Source organism: Schistocerca americana, chromosome 1 (genome assembly GCF_021461395.2).
Source record: "Schistocerca americana isolate TAMUIC-IGC-003095 chromosome 1, iqSchAmer2.1, whole genome shotgun sequence".
Taxonomy (NCBI): domain Eukaryota; kingdom Metazoa; phylum Arthropoda; class Insecta; order Orthoptera; family Acrididae; genus Schistocerca; species Schistocerca americana.
The window spans coordinates 1,009,377,716-1,009,403,261 of NC_060119.1; the positions used below are offsets into that span (position 1 = coordinate 1,009,377,716).

General features: G+C 41.9%; 1 protein-coding gene across 6 annotated transcripts in view; it reads left to right on the forward strand.

Annotated features, from left to right (window-relative positions):
• The first annotated feature begins 549 nt into the window (after positions 1-549).
• Positions 550-25,546, forward strand: part of LOC124616121 (protein transport protein Sec23A) — a 104,255-nt gene continuing 79,258 nt past the window's right edge. For all 6 annotated transcript variants that reach the window (XM_047144388.1, XM_047144396.1, XM_047144406.1 and 3 more), the window contains exons 1-5: positions 550-706; positions 2,448-2,608; positions 5,460-5,590; positions 8,765-8,851; positions 22,993-23,324. In XM_047144388.1, the coding sequence (XP_047000344.1) occupies positions 2,461-2,608; positions 5,460-5,590; positions 8,765-8,851; positions 22,993-23,324 (698 nt within the window). In that variant the 5' untranslated portion in view covers positions 550-706; positions 2,448-2,460. The remainder of the gene's footprint in view (positions 707-2,447; positions 2,609-5,459; positions 5,591-8,764; positions 8,852-22,992; positions 23,325-25,546) is intronic.

Here is a 25,546-nt window from a genome sequence, read left to right on the forward strand (position 1 = left end):
AAGCCATCCCTGAATATTGTTAACAATATATAGTTGTGTGATTTTTTGACATAAGACCTAAGACTCAAGAACGTATACATTGCCTTTTGCATACTGAATCGGTCAAGTGAACGAAAACTTCAGCATGCAATGAGAGACACGCCTAAAAAAATAGATCATTATTTCAGCTGATGTACATAACGTAAGAGTACTCTAACATTCAACGTAAAACTGAAGGTACTGTGAAAGAGATGCAGCTTTCAGTATGTGTTATCAAGTTCATGCCCCAAGATTCTGACAGTATATTTGTGAATAGCGTAATGCCTTTGCCAAATACGTGGAAATAGGTTCACTGCAGTGCCGCTCTTTTCTTAATTGCAAGATTATTGATAAAGATAAGTATATCATTGTTTTGTATATCACCTTTGGCTGTGAAAGAGAGTAACGCAGCACCTGTTCTGTCAGCTTTAATTTTAATTCAATAAAAAAATCTCGTTCCCTAATCAGTGCAAGATAAAAAAGGGTGACATTTTGAACGAGTGTAGTATCTGGCTCTTTGCTGTCTTTGCATCCATCTGTCGAGTGACGTGGATAGTGGATGTTGGAGTGCGTGTGGTGGTGGGAAGCTTCGTGTTTTTATGTGTAGTGTTTCATGAGGCGTGTGTTTGTTGCAGAGTGATTGGTTGCCAAATAAACTCAAGTATTTATACAGTTCATTCATACCAAAGTGAGTAAAACTGTAAATTTCTGTTTGTAAACATATATTACAGGCTAATATTTCAGAAGGCATCTGTCAGAATGTGCCTTGCAGAAGTCGTGTGTGAACACAATTGCAGTCTAAACACATTTTCAGCCACAATCAAGAGCAAACTCATAGCTATGACAGAATATCTTTGTGCACTGTTTCTCTACGTAACAGCATACAGTTGTTATTTATAATTAACTGCCGATACATTGTGCAGCTCTAGTGTGGTTTTGTATCCCCTATGAAATCTTGGTTGTTACGATAGACTGTTGTGCAGCGTAACGCGAGGTCTAGGTTAGTTGTCATTGCTCAGTTATTGTATTTGGTTAACCATACAATGTCAGCACTGCGAAGCTTTTGTGTCTACGTCTGCTGGTCCATAGCCAATGTCGTGTGTAAAGCATCAGAAATGTCACAAAAAGTAATTGATGACATCCGTGGGGGAATTTCAAGTGATTGTCATTTCTGGCCCTTCAGTGTCTAGGACATTGTGAAGTATGATCTAGTGTGTTTACAGACAACCCATTCATCAAAAACTACACATTATTAGGTTTCATCTCTTGCTAAACTTATTAGAGGGATAAAAATCTCAGGCCACAAATAGTCTGATAAACGCCTCAAATAAGCTCAACCATGGTTTAATCTTGAAGATTTGTGTAAATATTTTGTTCATGAACTACATATGCAAGAATTAATGTTATTACTTACATTTGATTGGTAAATTCGTTTTATCATTCAAAATATTCCAGTCAGGAAATCACATTTTAACTGTTAGTGGCATTTTTATATATAATCACCCATGGCTCATCTTACAAATATAATGGATTTGTCATGATAATACAGTGACAGTACATAGTTCAAAAAATACACATAGACCTACTCACAGAATATGTCAGTATTCTTTATGGCAGCGGTAGGACAGGTGGTTGTATGTGGCCTTGACATGGAACCGCACTGCCATTTGTTTAAAATCATGTAGGAAACCTAAATCAGGATGGCCGAATAAAACAAAACTCCATCCTCCGTGCTATATGTCACCATAATTAACAGCTGCGCTGTCTCATTCAGTTGGTTGCTATCGTACAGTATTGATTGATATAAACATAGATTATCTTCATCTGTGCACTCACAAAATACACCCACTGATGACTCCAGAACCATGAGCGCCTGCATTAATTTTGGAAAATGGTAAAGAACAGTCATTTAAATTCATATAGAATGGACAGTTTTTGAAATTGGTAAATATAAATGAAACTGTATTTTATACTGACTTGGCACTTAAGTGCAGTGGATGTTGGCACAAATTGTGTGATGAGTGGTTCACATTTTATTGTTGAGAGTGTTAAGTGTTTGCATAGCAGAAGTGCCAATAATGCTTGTTGTTCTTTATAGTGAATGTTAAACTGAGAACTGTAAGTGCTTTGTCTTTGGTGTTTATGACTCTTTTAAAATTACATTTGGAACAGCATTTTGTATGTCATGTAAACAAAATGACTCTTTCACATAAAACACCCAAGGGCATTGTTTGTTTGGGATTACTGTTGTCTACACATCTCAAAATAAAAACAACAGATGCTTTCAAAAATGCCAGGGATGTCAGATGACAATTCTCAGTGGATGCTTTATGTGGGCCCTATACTTTTCTGTTAGTGGGCTTGTGTGTCTTGATATTTTGTTTCTGAATAGATCTTATTGATTTTGTAACTGTCTTCTTCTCTTTTAGCTAGAGTATCAAAATGACCACATATGAGGAGTTCATTCAACAAAATGAAGATCGTGATGGCGTGCGATTTACATGGAATGTTTGGCCTTCAAGTCGACTTGAGGCAACTCGTTTGGTAGTACCACTGGGATGTTTGTATCAACCATTGAAAGAAAGACCAGGTAAATATCCTTTTAACTGAAGTAGTTTGATTACTCCAAATCATTACTTAGTATGAGTATGAAATATCAAGGGTATAATAAATAGACTTTAAATTAAACAATTTGTCTCAGTCTTTGAGACTGAATTTATCAGAATGTGCCACTCCCTCTCCCCCACCTGACACGTGCCCTGGCCCAGACCGCATCCGTTCCCAAATGCTTAAACATCTGACAGCGGAATCTCAGCACCACCTCCTTGTCGTCTTCAGCCACATCTGGAGCGATGGTGAATTCCTGTCACAATGGCAGGAAGGTATCATCGTCCCAGTGCTAAAGCTTGGTAAGAACCCATTAGATGGAGACAGCTATCATCCTATCAGTCTCACAAATGTTCCGTGCAAGCTGCTTGAGCGTATGGTGAGCCAGCAGTTATGTTGGTTCATTGAGTCTCGGGGCCTTCAGTTCTTTCCCAGGGTAATTTTCGCCAAGGGCACTCTACTGACAATTTTCTCAACCTGGAATCTGTCATTCGATTGGCCTTTACCCAGTGACAACGCCTGATTGCTGTCTTTTTCAACCATACGAAGGCCTACAATACCACATGGTGACATCATACCCTCGCTGTTCTGCATGAGTGGGGTCTCTGGGACTGACTCCCGGTTTTTATAAAGAACTTTTTCTCGCTCTACACTTTCAGAGTTCGCGACAGTGCTTCCCACAGTGCACCCCATATGCAAGAGAATGGGGTCCCACAGGGCTCTGTCCTGAGTGTCCCACTCTTTTTATTTGCTCTCAATGGCCTTGCATTAGCAGTAGGGTTCTTAGTATCTCCCCTCCTATATGCTGATGATTTTTGTATTTCCTTCTGCTCCTCTTCTATTGGTGTGGCTGAATGCCAGCTGCAGGGAGCTATACGGAAGGTGCAGTCGTGGCCCCTCACTCACGGCTTTCAGGTAGCTGTACAAAGCCTCGTACAGTTCTGTATTGACTGGGAGCCTGGTGTACGGTGCAGCATTGCCCTCCACACTGCGTCTGCTGGACCCCTACTCACCACTGTGGAGTTAGGCTCATGATGGGAGCTTTTCGAATGACCCCAGTGAACAGTCTCCTCATGGCAGCTGGTGTTCCTCCATTGCAGGTACGGTGGCAATTACTGCTTGCCAATTATACTGTCCACATTCACAGTCGGCCTTGCCATCCAAATTACCCTCTCCCTCAAAGGTGGCTCTGAACTGGGAATCCCCTATGTGTGTGGTCACTTCTTACTGAATTCGACACTCCCCCTCTACCACCTTTCCTGCGAGTCCATTTCTGTACACTTCCAGCAACCATACCTCATCCACAGCTTTGGCTGGACCTATCACAAAGCCCAAAAGGCTCAGTTCCACCTGAGGTCCTTCGCCAGCAATTCCTCTCTCTTCTCAGCAAGTTCAGGGGCTCAGAAATAGTCTACACAGATGAGTCAATGGCTGATGGTCTTGTGGCTTCACTTAGGCTCAAGTTGGCCAACTGTACAGCGCTCCTTGCAAAATGGCTGCAGTGTCTTCACTGCAGAGTTGGTTTCCATTTATGCTGCTCTTGAGCATATCTGCTCCTGCACCAGTGAGTCCTTTTTCATCTGTAGTGACTCCTTAAGCAGCCTACAAGCCCCCAGGACATGTCGGGATACCGAGCAATGAACTTGTCTTTTAAAGGCTGCTTGTAAACCAACTCTGGAGATTGGCCTGCCGGAGACCGATTTGCGATTGATCTTCTGTCGCAAAGTTTTCATGATCTTTGATACTGAATGGCGCACCCTCAGTACACCAAATAAACTCTGTGTTATCAAGGAGACAATGAATGTGTGGTGATCATCCATGTGAGGCACTCTCAGGGATTCTATTGTCCTTTGCCAGCTTCACATCAGCCGTACATGGATAAAATTTGGTCACCTCCTCCGTCACTGTGGCGTTCATATAACTGTCGTCCACATCTTGTTGGACTGCCCATTTTTAACTGCTCTGAGGCAGACTTTTAGCCTCCCCAGTGCCCTACCTACGGTGTTGGGTGACAATGTCTCAACAGCAGATTTAGTTTTACATTTTATTCGTGAGGGGTTTTTGTCATGCAATCTAAGGGTGGGCATCTGGCCTTATCTCCAAGTTCTCCACCCTCCCTCCATTTTAACTCTCTATCACCCTTTCTTTGCATTTTGTTTGCCGTGATGTTTGTCTTTTCCCTACATGTGTTCATCTCGCCTTGTCTTTTTAGACTGGACATATTAGTGTGTTGCAGAGTGGCTGACCCATCATTTTTTATTCTTGTGATCAGCCAGCCCAGACCATCTGCTCTACGATTTTAATACCTTCCTCTACTTTTCCTTGTGGTGTATGTTTTCCCCTTCTTTGTTTGCTTCCTTCGTTTTCTCTTTCGGTGTGGTTCCCTACTACTTTCACACCCTATTACTTTCCCAGACTTATTTTGAGGGGCTGATGACCCTGTAGTTTGGTCCCTTTATACCCCAACCCAACCAACCTCCCCCCCCACACACACATTATTATTCTAGCACTGCTCTGACGACCCAGTCCTCTCTCTCTCTCTCTCTCTCTCTCTCTCTCTCTCTCTCTCTCTCTCTCTCTCTCTCTCTCTGTGTGTGTGTGTGTGTGTGTGTGTGTGTGTGTGTGTGTGTGTGAAAGAGAGAATAAGTCATGCTAGTGTTCAATTTCTTGTTCGTGGCTATTGGCTGCTCACTCATTGAAGTCCCTACAAATGGTTGTCTTCACCCACTTAAGTATTTATCATTGCTGTGCTTGTATTTTTATGGAAACAGTAATGTACCTTTGACTTAGAACTACCCTGATATTTATTTTGCATGTGTTTTCTGTGTTAATAGATCTTCCTCCAATTCAGTATGATCCTGTTTTATGTACAAGGAATACATGCAGGGCAATTTTGAATCCTCTGTGTCAAGTTGATTATCGAGCAAAACTGTGGGTCTGCAACTTCTGTTTTCAGCGAAATCCGGTAAGTTGCTACTCAGTCTTTCATGTGTTTTGTGGAAAGCATACGGATTATTTGTATTTAAACTTTGAAACTAGTTGCAAAAGCTAACAATCAAAATTTCAATACTTGAAAAGAATGTAGTGTATATACTTCTTCTGCAGTTGTAATAATGGCTGTGTATGTAATTGACTATTAGCTAAACTTTGTAGATGAGAGTAAATTGTTAGAATACAAGGGTATGCTGAATGTTCACAGCCTTAGGTTTCACTTGCTCTTTCCGAATGTGACATTTGTGTGCATCATACACAGAATTATGGGTCATCGTTCTGTTATTTTTGTAACCTAGTCTTCTTGTGCCTGCCTCTGACCAAGGTGCTGTAGAGATTATGCCATGGAAACATGAGGAGCAGGTTCAAATTCCTGTCTTGCCATCTGGACTTAGCTTAACCATGTTTTCCATAAGTTATTGGAGGCAAATACTCAGATGGTTCCTTCGAGAAGAGCAGGACTGATTTTCTTCACTATGAGTGCCATCTCCATGTCCACAGTGTCCCAGGATAGAGTGCAGATAGTATAATATTGCAGTTGGCCATGAGCATAAGAAAATGAGAACTGAGGCTGTGTTAGGAGAAGGGTGAAGTAGAGTGGAATAGGGCAACAAGTCCTGCCTCTCCCTCCGAAAGGTGACACCCTACATCTGCCTTCTGTGCTCCGAAAGCAGAACTGAGGTAATGGTCACCACTCCTCTCTGGTGTTGTGTGAGGGTCATACTTGACCCCATCATGGACAAGGATTAGTGTCTTCAGTTATGTTAAAATTTGTTTTTGTGGAGACCTTGTTGTACCAGTGACATTACTGACGGCAGCAGCAGTCACATGAGGTCACCACTTGATAACACCTGAGGGACCGCTCAGTCAAAAGCTTGTGGATTTTAAACCACTAGGTGCAGCTGAAAGCCCAAGAGAATCTGATCAAGAAGTATCTACGTTACTTTTTCAAGCCACATTGAATGGAAGGGGTGAGTGATAGTTGTGGTTCATAACGGATGCAAAATGAATTAGCTTCCATTGTAGTAGTCTTGATGTACATTTTCCATAATTGATTTTGACATGATGCTGGAAAGTCTGAAACCAACAAGGTTCTTCGTCTAATTCTATATCTAGATTTAAAAAGAAAAATGAACAATGCTAGTACTTCAACAGACTGGTTGAGAATTATGAATTATAAGGAGACAACACACTGAAAGGCAGAAGTGCTGTGTTATTGATAGGAAGTACACATACAGAAGGTACAGAGCTTTGCTAGCTTATGGAATGCACTTCCTTTGTCAAGCTCGTAGGTAACACATGCACACAAGCACGCGCGCGCGCACACACACACACACACACACACACACACACACACACACACACACACACACCTGTCTCCTACATGGTACTCAGTTGACTGCCAGCTATTTCCTGGCCCGGGGTGAGTGTATTAGGGTGAGATGTAGGGTGGGATGGGGTGGGGTGAGGAATGGAGAGAGTCAGGAGACAGGGAGGGTGTTGGGGGGAAGCATCTAGCAGCTTGTGGGAGAATGGGGAGCCATCTGTGGGCTAGCTAGGAGTGCAGGTAGAGGGGGCTGCACTTTGACAACTGCCATCCCTTTCACACCAAAAAATCCCTCACAGTCACCTGCAATAGACACATCTGCAGTGATAACTCCCTTACGCAGTATGCTGCAGGCATCACAAATGCCTTTGCATACAGGAAATACCCTCCAGACCTAATTCACAAATAGACCTCTTGTGCCATGTGCTCAAAGACACCTGATCATCATACCCATCCCGAGAACCAACCACAAAGAAATGCCCCCCTTGTCACCTGATACCATCCCAGGCTGGAACGGCTGAACCATGTCCTTCATCAGGGCTTTGATGATCTATCATGATGCCTTGAAATGAGGGACTTCCTTCCCAGGATACTTCCAACCCCTCCCAGAGTGGTGTTCCACCGCCCACTCAACCTTCACAACATCCTAGTCCATCCCTATGCCACTCGGGTGCCACTCCCATCCCCAATCCCCTGCCACAGGGATCATACACCTGCGGAAGACCCAGATGCAAGACCTGCCCAATCCACTAACCCAGCACCATCTACTCCTGTCCCATCACTGGCTTGTTCTACCCCATCAGAGGCTGGACCACCTGTGAAAGCATCCATGTTATATACCAACTCTGCTGCAAGCACTCCACAGCGTTTTACATTGGTATGACAACCAACAAACTGTCAGTCCAAATTAATGGCCACTGTCAAACTGTTGCCAAAAGCAAGGTAGACCACCCAGTGCCACAACATGCAGCAGAGCACATGGAGATTTCATTTCAGGATCTGGATCCTCCCCACCACCACCAGCTTTCCGAGCTGCGCAGATGGGAGCTATCCTTACAGCACATCCTTTGCTCCTGTAACCTTCCTGACGTAATGGAACTGCTAGACACTTCGCCCCAACCCCCTCCCTACATCCAGCAGCCTCTTTGTCCCTCAACCCACTCCTCACCCCCACCCGCACCTCATCCCAGTACACTCACTGTGGGCCAGAAAATAGCTGGCAGTCGACATTTATGCTACATCCCTTGAAAAAGCAAGTGCATTCTAAAAGATAGCAAAGCTCTGTACCTTCTGTTTGCGTACCTGTTGATGACAGAGCGAGTCAGCTCCTTTATTCCTAAATGATTCGTACTTCAGCAGACTGTTGTGTTAAATTACACCTGCTGGAGACCGAAGTATAAAAATATTTAATCTAGCTACTGAGAATTCATTATAAAAAATTATTGCATTGCATGTTTTGTTATGACACATCATCATACATTATAGATAGAACTTGTTTTACTGTTCGATTTGGCACATGTGTCTTCTAATTCCACCTGTACAGTGGAAACAGTTGGAGAACTATGTTAAAAGGAATGAAGTTTTCGTATATATGTAAGTGCATAAATATGTTATTGACATGTTTGAAAGCAGGAGTTAAATTCCAATAAGCAAGATGTAGTTTAAGATTACAGAAACTTTAAATAAATTGTAAGAAGAAATATTTCAACTCTGATTTTTATAAAATTGTTGATTTATAGTGTTTCATCATTATGCTCAAATTCAGAGCCACTGAATGTTAGCAGTTTTAATTCCATTAACAGTTACGACAATTTGTTTCAGTTTCCACCACAATATTCTGGAATATCAGAGCAGCAGCAGCCTGCTGAACTTATTCCAATGTTTTCAACTATAGAATACACTATCACGGTAAGTATTAATTTAAAATGTTTCATTGTGATCTTGAGGTTATTGTATAACAGCCAAGTGTGTCTTGTAGACGAAGGTGTAAGTAGATGAATTACGGACAGTAACTCCACTTAATGAAGGTTTATTCATCACTTGCACATACAAGAGCGTGGAGCGAACTGCCTCTGGCCAGAGCATGTATAGTATATATACAGCTACAGAACATTCCAGTACAATGATTCTTGACATTTGTGGATACTTCTAGAATGTACTTCAACCGAATATAGAAATTAAAATTGTAAAGTGCAGATGAGTTTTAACTCACGACCACCCATGCAACAGTTTAGTATTAGAGCCTCTACACCATGGTGCTACTCAGCTTCTTCTGTGACATTGCTCCCTCCTTAAGAGAACAGCGTCTCAGTGTTACGCCCTCTTATTCTGGGAACGAGTCATCGGTCCTGCATACTCCTGGTGACTGATTCTTGCCCTGGCGGTGATATTCTTAGAACCTTTCCGTTTGTTGCCTGTCGCTGGAGCTTCAAATTTACCCTGGGTTGCAGGATGCTTATAGGGCTTCATTTGAAGGACATAGACCATATCTCTGATCTTTTGTCGTCCTGTGTAAGGGTTGAAATCTTCAATTTCATTAGTAACATTAGACAACTGTCTCCCAACCTTACAAGGTCCAAAGTAGCACTTGAGGAGCTTCTCAGAGAGACCAACCTTCCAAACAGGAGTGAAGATCCAGATGAAGTCACCAGGCTGGTAGACAACAGGGCGGTGGCTTGCGTCATAACTTCAGCGATCGTTTTCTTGAGCCTGCAGCGTGCGGAGTTGAGCTAACTGCTGAGCTTCCTCAGCTCTGGTTAACACCTGGCTGATGTAGTCGTCATCCACGTCATCAGGATGTAGCGGAAACACAGTGTCCATTGTCTTAGTCGCCTCATGCCCATGCACCAGGAAAAATGACGTAAATTCTGTGGTGTCTTGTTTGGCAGTGTTGTATGCAAACATCATGAAAGATAGCACGTAACTTCAATTGAAAAACTTTTTCTCGATCCGTAATTAACAACCTTGGGGCACAGTGTTTCAGTACAATGTCTTTCACGATAAATTTGGCTACCTCAGATGCTTTGGCTGTTTTCACAGCTTTTGTAATGGCACAGCGTGTCAGATAATCAGTGCAAACAATAATCCATCTGTTGCCACTAGCAGACGTTGGAAATTCCTAGGAGGTCAATCCCAATACACTGGAAAGGCGTTTCGGCTGGTGGAATTGGTATGAGTCGGCCAGGTGGTTTCTGAGGAACTGCCTTTCTCCTCTGGCACTCTCGACAGTGCGACACATAGTGACGGACACTCCTAAATAAAACTGGCCAGAAAAATCTCTTGCAGATCCTATTGTATGTCTTAAGAAATCATAAATGTCTGGCTTCCGGTGTGTCATGGAATTTCTGTAGAACATCTAAGCGCATGTGTTTAGGAATCGCTGGTAGCCACGGATGAAAGTTTTTCTTGCAAAGTAATCCATTAACTAGCTTAAATTGTCCTTTCACATCCTCTGACCAATTTAAGGCAAGCATAATTTGAGATACCATGGCATCCTTCTTCTGCTCAGCAGAGAGATGCTGGAGTGCAGTGAGACAGTCACTATCTTCATCAAAGTCTTGATGCTCTTGCACATGGTTTCTTGGGAGACAGTCGGCATCTTGGTGTTTTCTTCCACTTTGGGGGTAATGTCATACTATTGAAGATGTAGTGCCCACCTGGTGAGTCATCCTGTTGGATCCTTAAGACCAGTCAACCAACAAAGTGAATGATGGTCTGTAACAACTGTGAACGGCTTTCCATAGAGATACTGTTGAAATTTGCACATGGCCAAGATCATAGCAAGACTTTCTCTTTCTGTAGTTGAGTAGTTTCTCTCGGCTTTTGTAAGCGTCCTAGAAGCATAGGCTATAACCTTCTCTTTTTCCATCTGAAATTTGCACCAGAACAGCGCCGATACCTTACTCAATGTCGTCTGTGTGTAGGTGCTCTCTCATCATACAGACCAAGTACAGGGTCAGTCGTCAGAGCCCTTCACAGTATATAGAAAGAATCTTGTTGAGCACCACCCCAGATGAATTTAGCATCGGCTTTCAACAATGCTTGGAGTGGCCTGGTTTTGATACAAAAGTTTTTGATAAAAAGACAGTAATAAGAACGTAATCCGAGGAAGCTTCACACATCTCTAATACTTTTAGGAATAGGAAATTCCATTATAGATCTCACCTTTTCTGGATCTGGCCACACACCTTCATTTGCCATAAGGTGTCCAAGTATTTTGATTTCTTTTGCTCCAAAGAGACACTTTCTTGGATCAAGTTTCAGTCTGCAATGTTGGAGACACTTAAGAACAGCCTTCAGTCTTTTTATATGTTCATCAAGAGTCTCTGAGAACACTATAATGTCATCTAAATAACAAAGAAACATCATCCACATCAGATGCCTTAGAAGATTATCCATCATCCGTTCAAAAGTTGCTGGTGCATTACACAAACCAAATGGCATTACCTTAAACTTATGCAGCCCCTAAGGGATCATGAATGCAGTTTTCTCATGAACAGCCTCATCTACTTCGATTTGCCAGTATCCTGAGTACATGTCCATGCTCGAGAAAAACTTGGCCCCCTTTAGATAATCTAGTGTATCGTTAATTCGTGGAAGAGGGTAAACATCCTTTTTAGTTATCTTATTAAGCTTCCAGTAATCAACATAAAAGTGCCAAATGCCATCCTTCTTCCTGACGAGGGCCACTGGTTTGCAACGCACATGTGTCTTGGGAGGATCTGTGGTTCTTGGCGACAGTTAACTATCCACAATTCACCAAATCTGTTTTTAAACAAGATGACAGAGGCTGGGATGACCAAGTTATTCTTCAGTGGTATGCTTCTCTTACATTCCACTACAAGATCCATTGACAGTTATCTTTCTAGCGCTGATTGCAGGAACGATCACTTCAACCAGCACACATAGTCTCCACACACTTGGATGCACATCTTCCTGTCCACAGTATCTCATCTCGTCTAGCATAATCTTCGAGCAACCACAGTCTGTAATTGCCTGAGAAGCTGCAAAAAGTCCCATCCAAGAATGACGTCATGACTACACTCTTGTAAGATGATGAAATCTAAGGGCTGTGTATGGCCACTTATATCCACACAATTGGTACATCTTCCTGTAGGTTTTACATATATCCCATTAGCCACCTTCAGCAGAGATGTTTTGTTGTTGATGAATACGGTTTTCTGCAACTGGCGATGGCACTTCTCCAAAATGACTGAATATGATGCTCCATAGTCAACAAGAGCTTGGGCGGTTTGGCCATCCATGAGGATATCAATGTAGTTTCCTATCATTTTTGTAGTGATTGACAGCGGAGGATTTTTCTCTTCGGCAGCCTCACCTCCAAGGAAAGTCGCACTCTTTATAGTTTTCCAGGTTGTGGCAGCTAGGTGATTGGCTGGAGCTTCTAAACGGCAATGGAGACCTTGATCGGCGTGTTGGGGAGCGTCCTCTCCAGCGGCCATCTTGCAGCGATGGTGACCTATTTCATCCTGCACCCACATCATCTTGTTCATCTTCGTTGTCCTAGAGTTGGCGTTGGCTAATATCGGTCTGCCGTCTTTTGGCACGGGCGTCATCAAATATCTGCCGCCTTTCTTGACAGTGGCACACCACATGTCCTGGTTATCCGCTGTGGAAATGTACTGGTTGGTTATCCTGGGTCCTCCAGACGTCAGTCTTCCTTGATGCCCAAACAGGTTCCTCATGCGGCATTGTAGGAACATAACTACACCTGGGTCTCGACTTTATTGCCGTTTTAAAGGGAAATGAAGGATGAAAGACTGGGTTCAATGTCTGTTCCACTTCCTCTCTTATGACCTCTTGAAGCTTTTTTGCTCGCTGTGCAATCAAAGTGCTTTCTGAACTTCCTCTCTCACTATCTGACGAAGAACACTTGTGAAATCAGTTGCTTCCTCCATCACAGACCTGGATACGACTTTTGGAAGTCGTTAAAACTTCTTGCTTGTAATTGTTTTTTGATGCATTGTCTCAATATACTGGCACCATTTTATGAAGTCATCTGCTGTCGAAACCTCCTTCAGGAGTAGGGCTTGATACGTGCCCTCAGCAACACCCTTCTTGAGATGTGCAACCTTATCTTCCTCCTTCATTCTAGGATCCATTATTTTACACAGCTCCAAGATGTCTTGAATGTAGGATGCTGTGTCCTGCACTTTAATTTATCTTCAGCCTTGCACTTCTGTCATTGTGTGTCGCCAAATACTTGCGCAGTTCTGTATGGAATACTTCCCAGCTTGTGAACTTCTCCTCGTTGTTCTCATACCATTGCTTGGCAGTGCTCTCCAAGTAGAAAAATACGTTAGCCAAACAGGAGGTGTCATCCCATTTTTTAAATTTGGTTATATGCTCATATACCTTCAGCCACTTGTTTGGCTCTTGGCCATCATCACCAGAGAACCCGGAAGGATATCTCATGTGATGGCACACAGTTGCTGTCATGCTAATGTCGTCCTCTTCTTCTGTCTCCGATAGATTGCGATCTGATGAATATGGCTCAAACTCAGGTTTCTCACCACGTAAACGGCGGTTCTGTCATGGCCTGATGGAGCCACTGTGTCGTCGATAATGTGCGCTATCACAATTTCAAATACCCACCGTCTACGCCAGAATAATGTCATGTAAAAAAAGAAGGTGTAAGTAGATTAATGACGAACACTAACTTCACTTAACGAAGTTTATTCAGCAGAACATTCCAGTGCAATGATTCTTGACATTTGTGGATAGGCTACTTCTAGAATGTACTCGAACTGAATATAGAAATTAAAATTGTACAGTCCAGGTGAGTTTTGAACTCGTGACCCTCCACACAACAGTTTAGTATCATAACCTCTACACCACGGTGCTATCCAGCTTCTTCCATGACAATAGGCATAAAACTTGTTGTGATAGAAAACGGTAACTTATAAAAAAAAAGTTTGTATAAATATACTTGCTTCTGGTCTAAAGGCAAATACACAAGAAAGTCTTTAGGTTTGTATTCAAAATTTTTAATTTTTATTTAGTTCAGAATGTGTGTAAAATTCTTATGATAATTGTTTGACTTAAAATAAATTTTGCACTGCATGATATGTGCAATCTTGTATTCACATTGTCTTGCATGTATAGCAGACAAAGGTGACACTACAGTGCAGTGCAAGTTGTGTGGTTTTACACGTAATTTTGCAACACTCCCAAAGTGCTTCTGCATCAGCCACTAGAGGTGCTGTATTCTATGATGCTTTTGCACTTACTCTTAGCATAGTTTTTTATTCTGTTGTTTTTTGACTATTGCATACTCTGGTTGTCAGGTCAGTTCTACTTCCATGTAAAACACCTTGATCTAGCATTTGTCATTAACCACCTCTCTATGCATCTGTGTTACTGATTCTGATGCAAAGAGTCTCTTTCACTATATCAGCAGCTAATAGTATGCAGTAGTTTGGTCAGGTAGCCACAGACACACAGCCGCTCCAACACTGGTGATGCCGGTGTGATAGAATCAGCCTCGTTGTATCACAGGAAGGATACACATTTGACATGATGAATGCATTGACGGAGCCCTTGTCTTCAGTCTCTTGACTCACCGTGTGTTTGCCACCCTTTTGGCTGCATAACCCAGCTTTATGATTTGTGCAGATGGAAGCAAGTTTTTTCAACACTGGAATAACAGCAGATGCAATAAAATTTGCAATCGTTGTGAGTCAGCTGGGTAAGAGATACACAGCAGAGAGAGATGATGTGATCACCTCTCTGTGTACAATGGATGCATATCAGAAGTTAAAAATGGAACTGATACGATGGGTTTCCACTTCACAGGAAGAACGCATTGAACAAGTCCGAAACCGAGAAGACATTGGTGACAGAAGACCCCTCAATATTTGTGACACTTGCAGTGTAAGGTAGATATGGGAACTGTGCCTGATATTTTTTGTGCACACTGTGGAGCAATCAGTTGCCACTACAGGTCAAAGCTATTATTTTATCATGAGCCAGTAGTGGAGCTAAATGATAAAATATTTGATGCTATAACACTTGCACCAGTGGGCACACTTTTGGCAGTGTGCAACAGCATGTCGTTGCAAACAGTAACATGGGCTGGCTACGACATGCTGCCCACCAAAGTGGATTTACTGACCAAGCAGATGTAAGAATTATTGAGTTGGCATGACTGCAGCAGAGACAGGGGTCATTGTTGTGAACAGTTAAGGAGGCACTTGTCCACCACTTCCTTAACATCAGGTACAAACCCGCCATTTGCTGCTATCATAGGAGTTTTGGGGAACATGCAAACAAGTGTATGATGCCCTGCTCACACCAAATGCCAGCGTCAATAGGATGTAGGCATGTCAGTCGATTGGTGGGCACTGTCTCAGCGCCTATTTGTCAGTGACTATAAGTCTGGGCAGAAATACCCCCGCAACTTTGGTTCTGATTGATATATCTTTCTGTACATGAAATTGCCCAGCAACAGCTGTGCATCTGTGCATCCACTTCTGTTTGGCAGGCATCAACAATTCAGCTATATCGACGTACAGAACGCTGTGACTCAACCCAGACCTTAGACTGTGGCGCGACTTTTTATGGTATTTCGCCATTGCATATGTTTCACAACCCATAGTAGGTGCGAATTTTTTGGCACATTGTCAACTGCTTCTAAACATGGTGAATATGCAGCTTGTTAGCGGCATCACTGGATTAACAGCTGCAGGTTTTTGTCGAGTTGCGGCAATGCTCATGGCTGAACGCGTGTCACATGGCAGCTTTTAGTACGCCGACTTATTGAAGAGTTTCCCAGCACTGACAAGACTTCCAGGAACACCAAAGGAGGTATCCCATGACACAGTGCATCACTTACAGACTACAGAAGGTCCACCACACTTGGCATGTGACACCAGATCGACTTGCCACAGCAAAAACGGAATGTGACAGCATGATTCGTGAAAGTATGATGCAGTTGTTGAGTAGCAATGGTCATCTCCACTACACTTGGTACCAAAGAAGAACAGTGCATGGCGCCCTTGTGGTGATTATCAGGCTCTGAATGCTAGAACTGTCCCCAATTGTTACCCTGTACCCTTACCCTTGCTTTGGAACTATAATCGTGCATTATGTGGCATGACAGTATTCGGTGTTTTAGACTGTGCAAAGGCATATACGCAGATTCTGGTGGCATAAGTATATACACAGAAGGAAACAGTTATCACTCCTTTTGGCCTTTGTGTGAATCAGTTCATGACATTTGGCCTATGAAACAGCGCAAACATCCCAAAGGTTCATCAGCTCCATGCTACAAGGGCTAAACTTTTGCTTTGCTTATGTTGATGACATTCATATCTTCTCTACCTCTCCAGAGCAACATCACCAGCATCTTACTTAAGTGTTCAGAAGATTGAAACAGTTTGGCACCACTCTAAATACTGCCAAGTGTGTCTTTGGTCAGGCACAACTTGATTTTTTGGGCTACGGGATCACATTGTCGGGTTTGCTACACTTGCCAGAGAAAGTTGAAGCCATTCTGCAGATGACCCAGCAAAGACCTGTAAGGCATTATGTCATTTCGTTGGCATCCTCAATTTCTATTGCCAACTTCTAGCTTACATGCTGGAGTAGAAAGTGTCATTAACAGCGGCACTCTCTGGCCTGAAAAACAAGGGAAACTCACTAGATTCATGGGTGCATGAAAAAATCTCAGCAGGGTACAGCGACAAGGCATTACTCGCATGGCCAGAACCGAGCTCACATTTGGCATTGTTAGTAGATGGGAGTCAGACGGCAATTGGTGCAGTGTTCTGATGGAGCCTGGCAGCAGCTAGCATTCTTCATGTTCAAGCTGTCTCCGTCTCAGCAGGAATGGACTGTCTACAACCAAGAGCTTTAAGCAATCTACGTAGCCATTAAATATTTCTGATCTCAATTGGAGGCCAGAGAATTTACCACCTTTACTGACCATCAGCCACTCACATATGCCTTTCAACAAAATAACACCATGGCAACACAACCAGTTGGCCTACATTTCTCTTTTGGCACAGATGTAAAACATGTTTCTGGAATAGACAATGTAGTGGCTGACTGCCTCTCCTGTGTTAGCAGCATCACTCATTCGATGAATTTCACAGAACTTGCAGTGGTATAATAATCGTACCAGGAGCTGCATGACATGCTTGAAGGCTCTAAATCATTGCTGAAACTTAAGACAGTAGAGGTTCCCAGCACTGAGGCCAAATTGTACTGTGGTGTGTCCAGTGGCAAACCTCGACTTTTCCTACCCATGGTGCTGAAGTGTGCGCTTACACAACTAGTCTCCAATTGTTTTGTGCGGCTAGGAGTCAATAAAGACTGCCAAGACTGGGAATGGACGTGTATTAAATGGCACTGCAGCAACGTCAACAGACATGTGCACGAGTCAGTGGGCAACTTTATGGATACAAGTTTGATTTGCGTGTATTCATATTGATATGGTCATCCCTTACCTCCATTGAATGGTCAGTGCTATTTAGTTACAATGATAGACTGCTTCACCCACAAGCCAGAAGCTGCACCAGTAGACAACATCTCGGCGGAGACCTTAGCTTCTGCCTTTGTTTCTAGTTGGGTGTTACACTTTGGCTGCTCTTCACGTATTATGATGTATTGCGGGTGTCAATTTGAGTGAGACCTATTTTCACAGCTGGCTACATTCTGTGGCATTGTGCATCATAAAATGATGAGGTATCACCCCACAAACAATGGAAAGGTAGAATGTTGGCACTGATCACTGAAAGCAGCCCTGATGTGCCATAATGAAAGTTGGACAACGGCCTTGCCAATGATTTTGCTCAGTCTGAGAAACACTTACAAGCTGTGTTCGGACGCTTCAACTGCCAAAATTGTGTACAGTGAAATGTTATGCCTGCCAGGGGAGTTTATGGATCCACAGTCCTTGCAGCTACCCAACAGATAAATGGTGATGATATTTGTCAACTGAGATATTGCACCTCCCACATCTGGCCCCTGGAAGTGACCAGACATGGCACCAGTCAAATGTATGTACATCGAGACCTTCACAAGTGCACACACATAATGTTATGTTGTGACAGCATCAAACTCCTATTACAACCACCTTACTCAGGAATGCATAAAGTGGCATGACGAGGAGACCGAACGCATGACATTATTGTTAATGGCAAAACCACTACTGTCATACTGGATTGCATGAAACCTGCATACCTCTTTCAAGAAGAAATTCCACTGACTACATCCCAACCCTGTTCCAACTGCTTTGTCACTGTTGGTTCTGACAACCATCAATGCGAAGGAGCCTTCTGGATGCACAACACAACTGGGTCAATGAGTCTATTTCTCTACAAGGTTTCTGGGCGCCAGTCCGCTTTCCTGACAGAGGCTGATGCAGCAGACAGAAGTGACACTACAGTGCAATGCAAGGCACATGGGTTTTATGTGTAATTCTGTAACGCTGTCAAAGTGCATCTGTACCAGCCACCAAAGGTGCTGTATTCTATGACACTTGTGCTCTTACTCTTAGAATAGATTTTTATTCTGTAGTTTATTAGTTGCAGATTACTGTTGACTATTGCATGTTCCAGGTGTTGGGTTGATTCTACTTCCATGTAAAACGCCTTGTTCTGGCATTCATTATTAACAAACTCTCTGTGCATGTGACTAGTGTTATTGATTCTCACATGAAGAATTTCTTTTACTATATCAGCTACTAATAGTACACAAGCAGTAATTTGTTTGGTCAGCCACAGACAAGAGGCCACTCTGACGGGTCTTTGTCTGAAAACTGCAAAATTTAATAGACTCTGACATGTACGGGCAGCAGTATGTTATAGTGTAAAGAATTTTACAGAATAATGGATTAGAAAGCAGATGATTTTTGTATGTGTCGGTGTGTACATGGACATCTGCGGGATTGAACATGTACACTTCCTCTTTTTGTGTTAAGAGTTTCAGTAGTGATTACCTCATCAAGACACTCTTTCTCAAAACATATAGTTTATACTTCCACTTAAACAAATTCCATTTCTTAGGTAAGTGTTTAGGTTAATCCCGAAGTCTTAGCTTAATTTCTGTGAAGTTATATATTGTAGAGTTTTTCCTACATTCATTAACCGTGCAATACCGCTCTTCACAAATGCGCAATGTTTTCTTTCTATTTTTTTTTTTCAGCTTTTCAATGTGTGTAAAATTCTAATTGCGTGATTAGTCACTGTGATCGTGTCCTGCCACATGCTGAACAATTCCTAAATGTGCTTTTGTTTTCACAAGAAAACCTGTACTGGTAAAATTGTTCTGTCATTGAAAAGGGTAAAACTTCATTAACATTTAGTTTTCAATGTAATATTTGAGACATGAGACCATTTCTTGTAATACATTTTAAAAATTAAATAGTACATTATGTAAAACAGCTTTGTTGTTGTTGTTGTTGTTGTTGTTGTCGTCGTCTTCAGCTCGAAGGCTGGTTCGATGGCGCTCTCCATGGTAATGTATACTGTGCAAGCACCATCATCTCTGCATAACTACTACAGCGTATATCCATATGAACCTGCTTACTGTATCAAGCCTTGATCTTTCTCTGCAATTTTTACCCCTCCCCTTCACTCCACCATTACTGATTCCTCAATGTCTCAGGATGTGTCCTATTAAATAACCCCCTCTTTTAAACAAGTTGATCCATAAATTTCATTTTTCCCAAGCACTCTGTTGGCTTCATATCAGCAGTTGCCACTGGCCATTCCATTCAGTTGATTAGTGCCTCCTAGAGGTAGGTGTTCATGAGACGGATGCACTGTGATCATGCAGCAAAATGTTAGTGGTAGGGTCAGATAATAGATTGATGAGCTTTCCTCATAACTGCACATCCTCAGAGTACTCTATAGAAAGATGAAGAAATTAGATTACGAAATCAGGCAGTAAAACTAGTACATGAGTTTTGCTATTTGGGCAGTAAAATAACTGATGGTGGCTGAAGTAGAGAGGACACAGCATGAAGTCTGGCAAGAACACAAAAAGGATTTATGAAAAAATGGAGTTTGTTATCATCTAATATAAATTTAAGAGTTTGGAAGTATTTTTCTGGAGTGTAGCTTTGTACGGAAGTGAAATGTGGGCAACTAGTTGTTGAGACAAGAAGAGAAGCGGGCTTTTGAAGTTTGGTGCTGCAGAAGAATGCTGAAGATTAGATTGGTGCGACAAACAGAGAACTGGCATTTGAGGCTGACTGCAGAATGATTCTGCTGCTGCCAACATACATTTTATGTAAGGACCACAAAGATAAGAGAAATTAGGGCTTGTACAGAGGCATACAGACTGTAATTTTTCCCTTGTTCCATTTGTGGGTGGAACAGGAAAGGAAAAGATAGTACTGGTATGAGGTACCCTCTGCCATGCACTGTTCAGCGTCTTGCGGAGTATTTATATAGGCGTTGCTGTTGCTGTAGGTGTAGATCAAGTATCTAATGAAGGGGTACCGGATTGAAATGGAAAAGGAAATTTATGGCACAACTTGATTAAAAGAAGCAATCAGTTGACTTGGCACATCCGGGTAGCATGAAGGAATAATTTTGGTAATGGAGGGAAGTGTGGGAGGTAAAAATTACAGACGGAGATCATAGATCAAGGGACCATAGATTAAACAGGCTCAAATGGATGTAGGTTGTAACAATTAGTCAGAGAGAGAGAGAGAGAGAGAGAGAGAGAGAGAGAGAGAGAGAGAGAGAGAGAGAGAGAGAGTTCGGCACAGGATAGGGTAGTGTGGAGAGCTGCATCACACCATTTTTGGACTGGAGACCAGAACATAACAACATTAATGAGAAGCATCCAACTTCTGTATATGATTTGATAGTCTGGTTTCCGCTCCACAGCTTGTAAGTATTTGTTGAAAAACATCTTGCCGTACACCATGGACTGGAATTATTTGATTGCCAAACGTGTATATGGGCATAGAGCCCATTGATATTGGCATTGGTATATACGAGGGCATTTCGAAAAGTAAAGATACAATGGCTCACAGTCCTTAAATAGAACATTTATTTAGAAAACGCCAGTTACATCTTATTAACTGGATTATTTGTTATTTTTCGACATAATCACCCCCGTTATCCAAATGTTTGTTAAGTCGGTGCACAAGCTTTTGTATCCCAGAGTCATAGAAGGTTTGCTGCCTGTGGTCGGAACCACATATCAGCTTCATCTTTGATCTCTTCATCGTCGTGGAATGATTTTCCACCAAGGTGTGCCTTCAGGTAACAGAAGACATGGAAGTCGGTGGGCACAAGGCGGATGGTCCAATACGTCCGATTTGAATTGTTTGAGTAGTGCTTTGGTTATGAGTGCTGTGTGAGGCAGAGCATTGTCATGAAGCAAGCGGACTCCTCTGCGTTTGTTTTGAATTGCCCTTTGAAGATGTTTCAAAGTCTGGCAATATGCAGCAGCATTAATTGTCGTTCCAGGAGGCATAAATTCCAACAGAAGAATGCCTTGTCTGTCCCAAAAAACAGAAGCCATGATTTTCTTCGCTGAAATCGACGTTTTGCATTTCTTGGCTTTTGGTGAATTCGAATGGCACCATTGCATCGATTGTTGCTTGGATTCAGGTGTATGGTGATAAACCCACGTCTTGTCACCTGTCACAATGTGACCAAGGAACTCATCACCTGCTTCAGCATAGCGTGTGAGGAAGTCGAGTGCAAAGCCCCTCCTTTTCTTTTTGTGTTCTTCCGTTAACAGTTTTGGAACCCAGCACGCACACAATTTCCTGTACCCTAACTTGACAGTCACAATGTCATAAAGAGTTGTCATAAAGAGTTGTCATAAAGAGTTGTCACTGACACGTCCGGTATGATCTGATGCAATTCTTTCAGTGTGAGACGTCTATTCCCACGAATTGCTTCCTCCGTTCTCTGAAGAAGGGCATCAAAGATCACAGACGGCCGACCTGTTCTTTGTTTGTCATGAACATCGGTCCTACCTTCAGAGAAGTGATGACACCATTTCGTTACATTTTGTTGATTCATAATGTTCCCATAAACAGAAACAATTTCTTTATGAATATCCGCTGGTCGCTGACCTTTTGCATGAAGAAAACATATGACAGAGCGCACTTCGCATTTGGCGGGTTTCTGAATCGGCGCAGCCATTTTAAACACGACCTACTCCAACCAGAAGCAACGTTCAACTGCCAAACGACCGCGAGGAGAAAGCTAACGGTTCAAGGTTAACACCAGTGTTGCCAACTTGCTCGCCAAAACTCTTCTGTTCTTCTGGCATACGGTGTATCTTTACTTTCCGAAATACCCTCATATTATGCATGTCCATATCAAGTGATGGGCATGTCGATTATAAAATTTCCGTGACATCAAACCTGCTATGGATTTCACAGTGCACAGGTTGTCTGGCGTACACGTTACAGCTGTCGAACACTGAATGACCACACTTTCTGGTCACAGTGGCTTTTGACTATACATTGTTACCCCTTTTTCACTTTACTGTTTCATTTTGCCATGTTTGTTACCATTGTTCTGTTAGTATTTTTGTTGTTTTGTATTTATCTCTGTTTATCAGACTTCCATTCAGTTCTTCATTGTAAAGAATGATTTCTGACTGCAGTTATCTTGTTTGTAAGCACAGTAGATTTTGATACCTTTTAGCCCTTTATATTTTATTTTCGTTGTCTTGTATTTCATGTTTAAAACAGAAATACAAAATTTTCACCTAATTAGTGAAAAAATATTTGTTATTGGGTATATATAGTTTACCATCTCATTCCATCCATACCCGCCGTGCAGAGTTGCCGTGCGATCTAGGGCGCCATGTCACGGACTGCGCAGCCCCTCCCGCCAGAGGTTGGAGTCCTCCCTCGGGCATGGGTGTGTGTGGTGTTGTTAGCATAAGTTAGTTTAAGTAGTGTGTAAGACTAGGTACCGATGACCTCAGCAGTTTGGTCCCTTAGAAATTCACAGACATTTGAACATCCATACTCAGAAAGTCCCATAATTATGAAATTTCCACACCCTCTGCTAACTTTCATGTCTTCTATACTTTGTCAACAGAGAGCACAGTGTCTCCCACCAATTTTCCTGTTGGTTGTGGACACGTGTGTAGATGATGAAGAACTTGGAGCATTGAAAGATTCACTACAGATGTCGCTGAGCTTACTGCCACCAAATGCACTCATTGGTCTCATCACATTTGGAAAGATGGTGCAGGTGCATGAACTCGGATGTGAAGGTTGTTCAAAAAGTTACGTTTTCAGAGGCACTAAAGATCTGTCAGCAAAACAAATACAAGACATGTTGGGTATTGGGAGGTTTGCAAATGCACCACAACAACCACAGCAACAACCACGTGGCCCAAGTGGTCAACCATTGCCTCCTGCTAACAGGTATGCTTAACTGTAGAAATGCATTGGAACTTTAATATATTTAAAAGAAAAGTGATAGTTTGGTTGAGGTAAAACTTCTGAATGGTGCATGTACGCAATTCACTTTTTTGCATTTACACTTTCAAGAAGTGGATTAGATTAGATTTACTTTTATTCCAATTGATCCGTAGTGAGGAGGTCCTCCAGGATGTAGAAAATGTCAGGAAAACAACAATACATGACAAATATTTACAACTAAAACGAATAAGCTAATGTACCATTCCACAGGTCCCAAGTGGAATGATTGTCATTTTTTAATGAACACTATTTGAAAGAGTCATTTTACAAATACTAATGCACCGAATTTAAAATAAAAAAGTTTATTTATTTATTTATAAGGTAATAAATGCGTAATACAACTACTATAATACTTATTTACAATGAACACATTACTGCACTGAAATGGTGCAGAAGTTAGATTGTACTTACACACACACACACACACAATCACACACACACACACACACACACACACACACACACACACACACACACACACACATATTTGCAATGAACACATTACTGCACTGAAATTGTGCAGAAGTTATATCACACACACAAATCAGTTAGTTCTACTGAGAAATTCATCAATGGAGTAGAAGGAGTTGGCCACCAATAAATCCTTTAGGCTTCTCTTAAACTGAATTTCATTGATTGTTAAGCTTTTTATGGCTGCTGGCAAGTTATTGAAAATGTGTGTTCCTGAATAATGCACACCTTTTTGTACAAAACTAAGTGACTTTAAATCTTTGTGAAGATTATTCTTGTTTCTAGTATTGATTCCATGAATTGAGCTGTTGCTTTGAAAAAGTGATATATTTTTAATGACAAATTTCATTAAGGAGTAAATATATTGGGAAGCAGTAGTTAGTATCCCTAGTTCCCTAAACAGGCTTCTGCAGGATGACCACTGGAAGTGAACCACATCCATCTGCAAGATAACCAAGCAAAAAGAGTTACTGTGCAGCATTAATTACATACACCAAGAAATTGATGGAACAATTATGAATCCTGATTTAACTGTAAGTGAAATATTTCTCTTGACGGTAATACTGAGTTTAATCGTTACCATAGCATGATTTTGATACTTTGAAAGAAGGAGTTCTAATATCCCTCCACATCAGTGACATAAGAGACAGTCTCAAAGTGTGCCTAGATTGTGTCAGGCTAAAACACTAAGGGGATAATCAATCAGAATGTATAGAAATCTTATCCAGTGTACTCTGTAATTTGAAAAGTTACAAGGCTTACATGTGGAATTCCAGCATTGTTGCCAGAAGTATCAGCAACAGTATTCAGTCATATTATTTCTCTGTCTGTGTTATGTTAATCTTGGCTTAATGGTGACTAGTTTTAAACATATGGAAATAACTTCTCTGAAAACCAAACCCCTGTAAGATGAAATGGGTGTTAAAATCTGGACGTTCTTGTAGTCCATAAAGTTGCTTCCCTGTAGACAGTGCTTAGGTATGACAGATTTACCAGGCTGTCGCAGACGGATATAGTACCAACGTTCTGTGCAGCATTCTTGAACTGTATGTGATATGAGAAACCACTCTGACAGTGAATCTAATACATGATTTCTTCCATATAAACAAATCGCCTTTCACTGAGCGAACGAGTGTGGCTATCTTTGATGCTGGAAGAAAAATAACCTTGACTTTTTGTTTAGAAAGGATACAACCTATTTTAGACATAAGACGATCAGGGATCTGAACATTTCCTCTTCAACTTCTTGCAGTGGGACATGTATCTTCGGTATGAATTACAAAGCCTTGTGGATCTTCCATGGTGAATAGCCTTTCCCTTCAAGAATGTATCTGAGATTATATCAAGTTCTCATACAGATGATCCTTATCAGCAGTCATATCTGCCCTGTGGACAGGTGTGTTTAGGACACCATTGGTCTGTGCAGGATAACTGCTGTATGCTTGCAGGTACAAATCTGTGTGTGTTGGCTTGCGAAAAACACAGTGTCCCAGGGTGCCATCAGTTTTATGGTGAACAAAGGTGTGCAAGAAAGTGGGGCATCTGTTCTTTTCCAGGTGCGTGGTACAGTGGATGTTGCAATGAATGGGATTCATATGTTCCAAGGAGTGATGTTCCTTCTCACTGTGACCTCAGGCTACAAAAGAGTCATCCCCAGTACCTTCAAAAGATGATAGGCTTAAATCTTGCAGAGT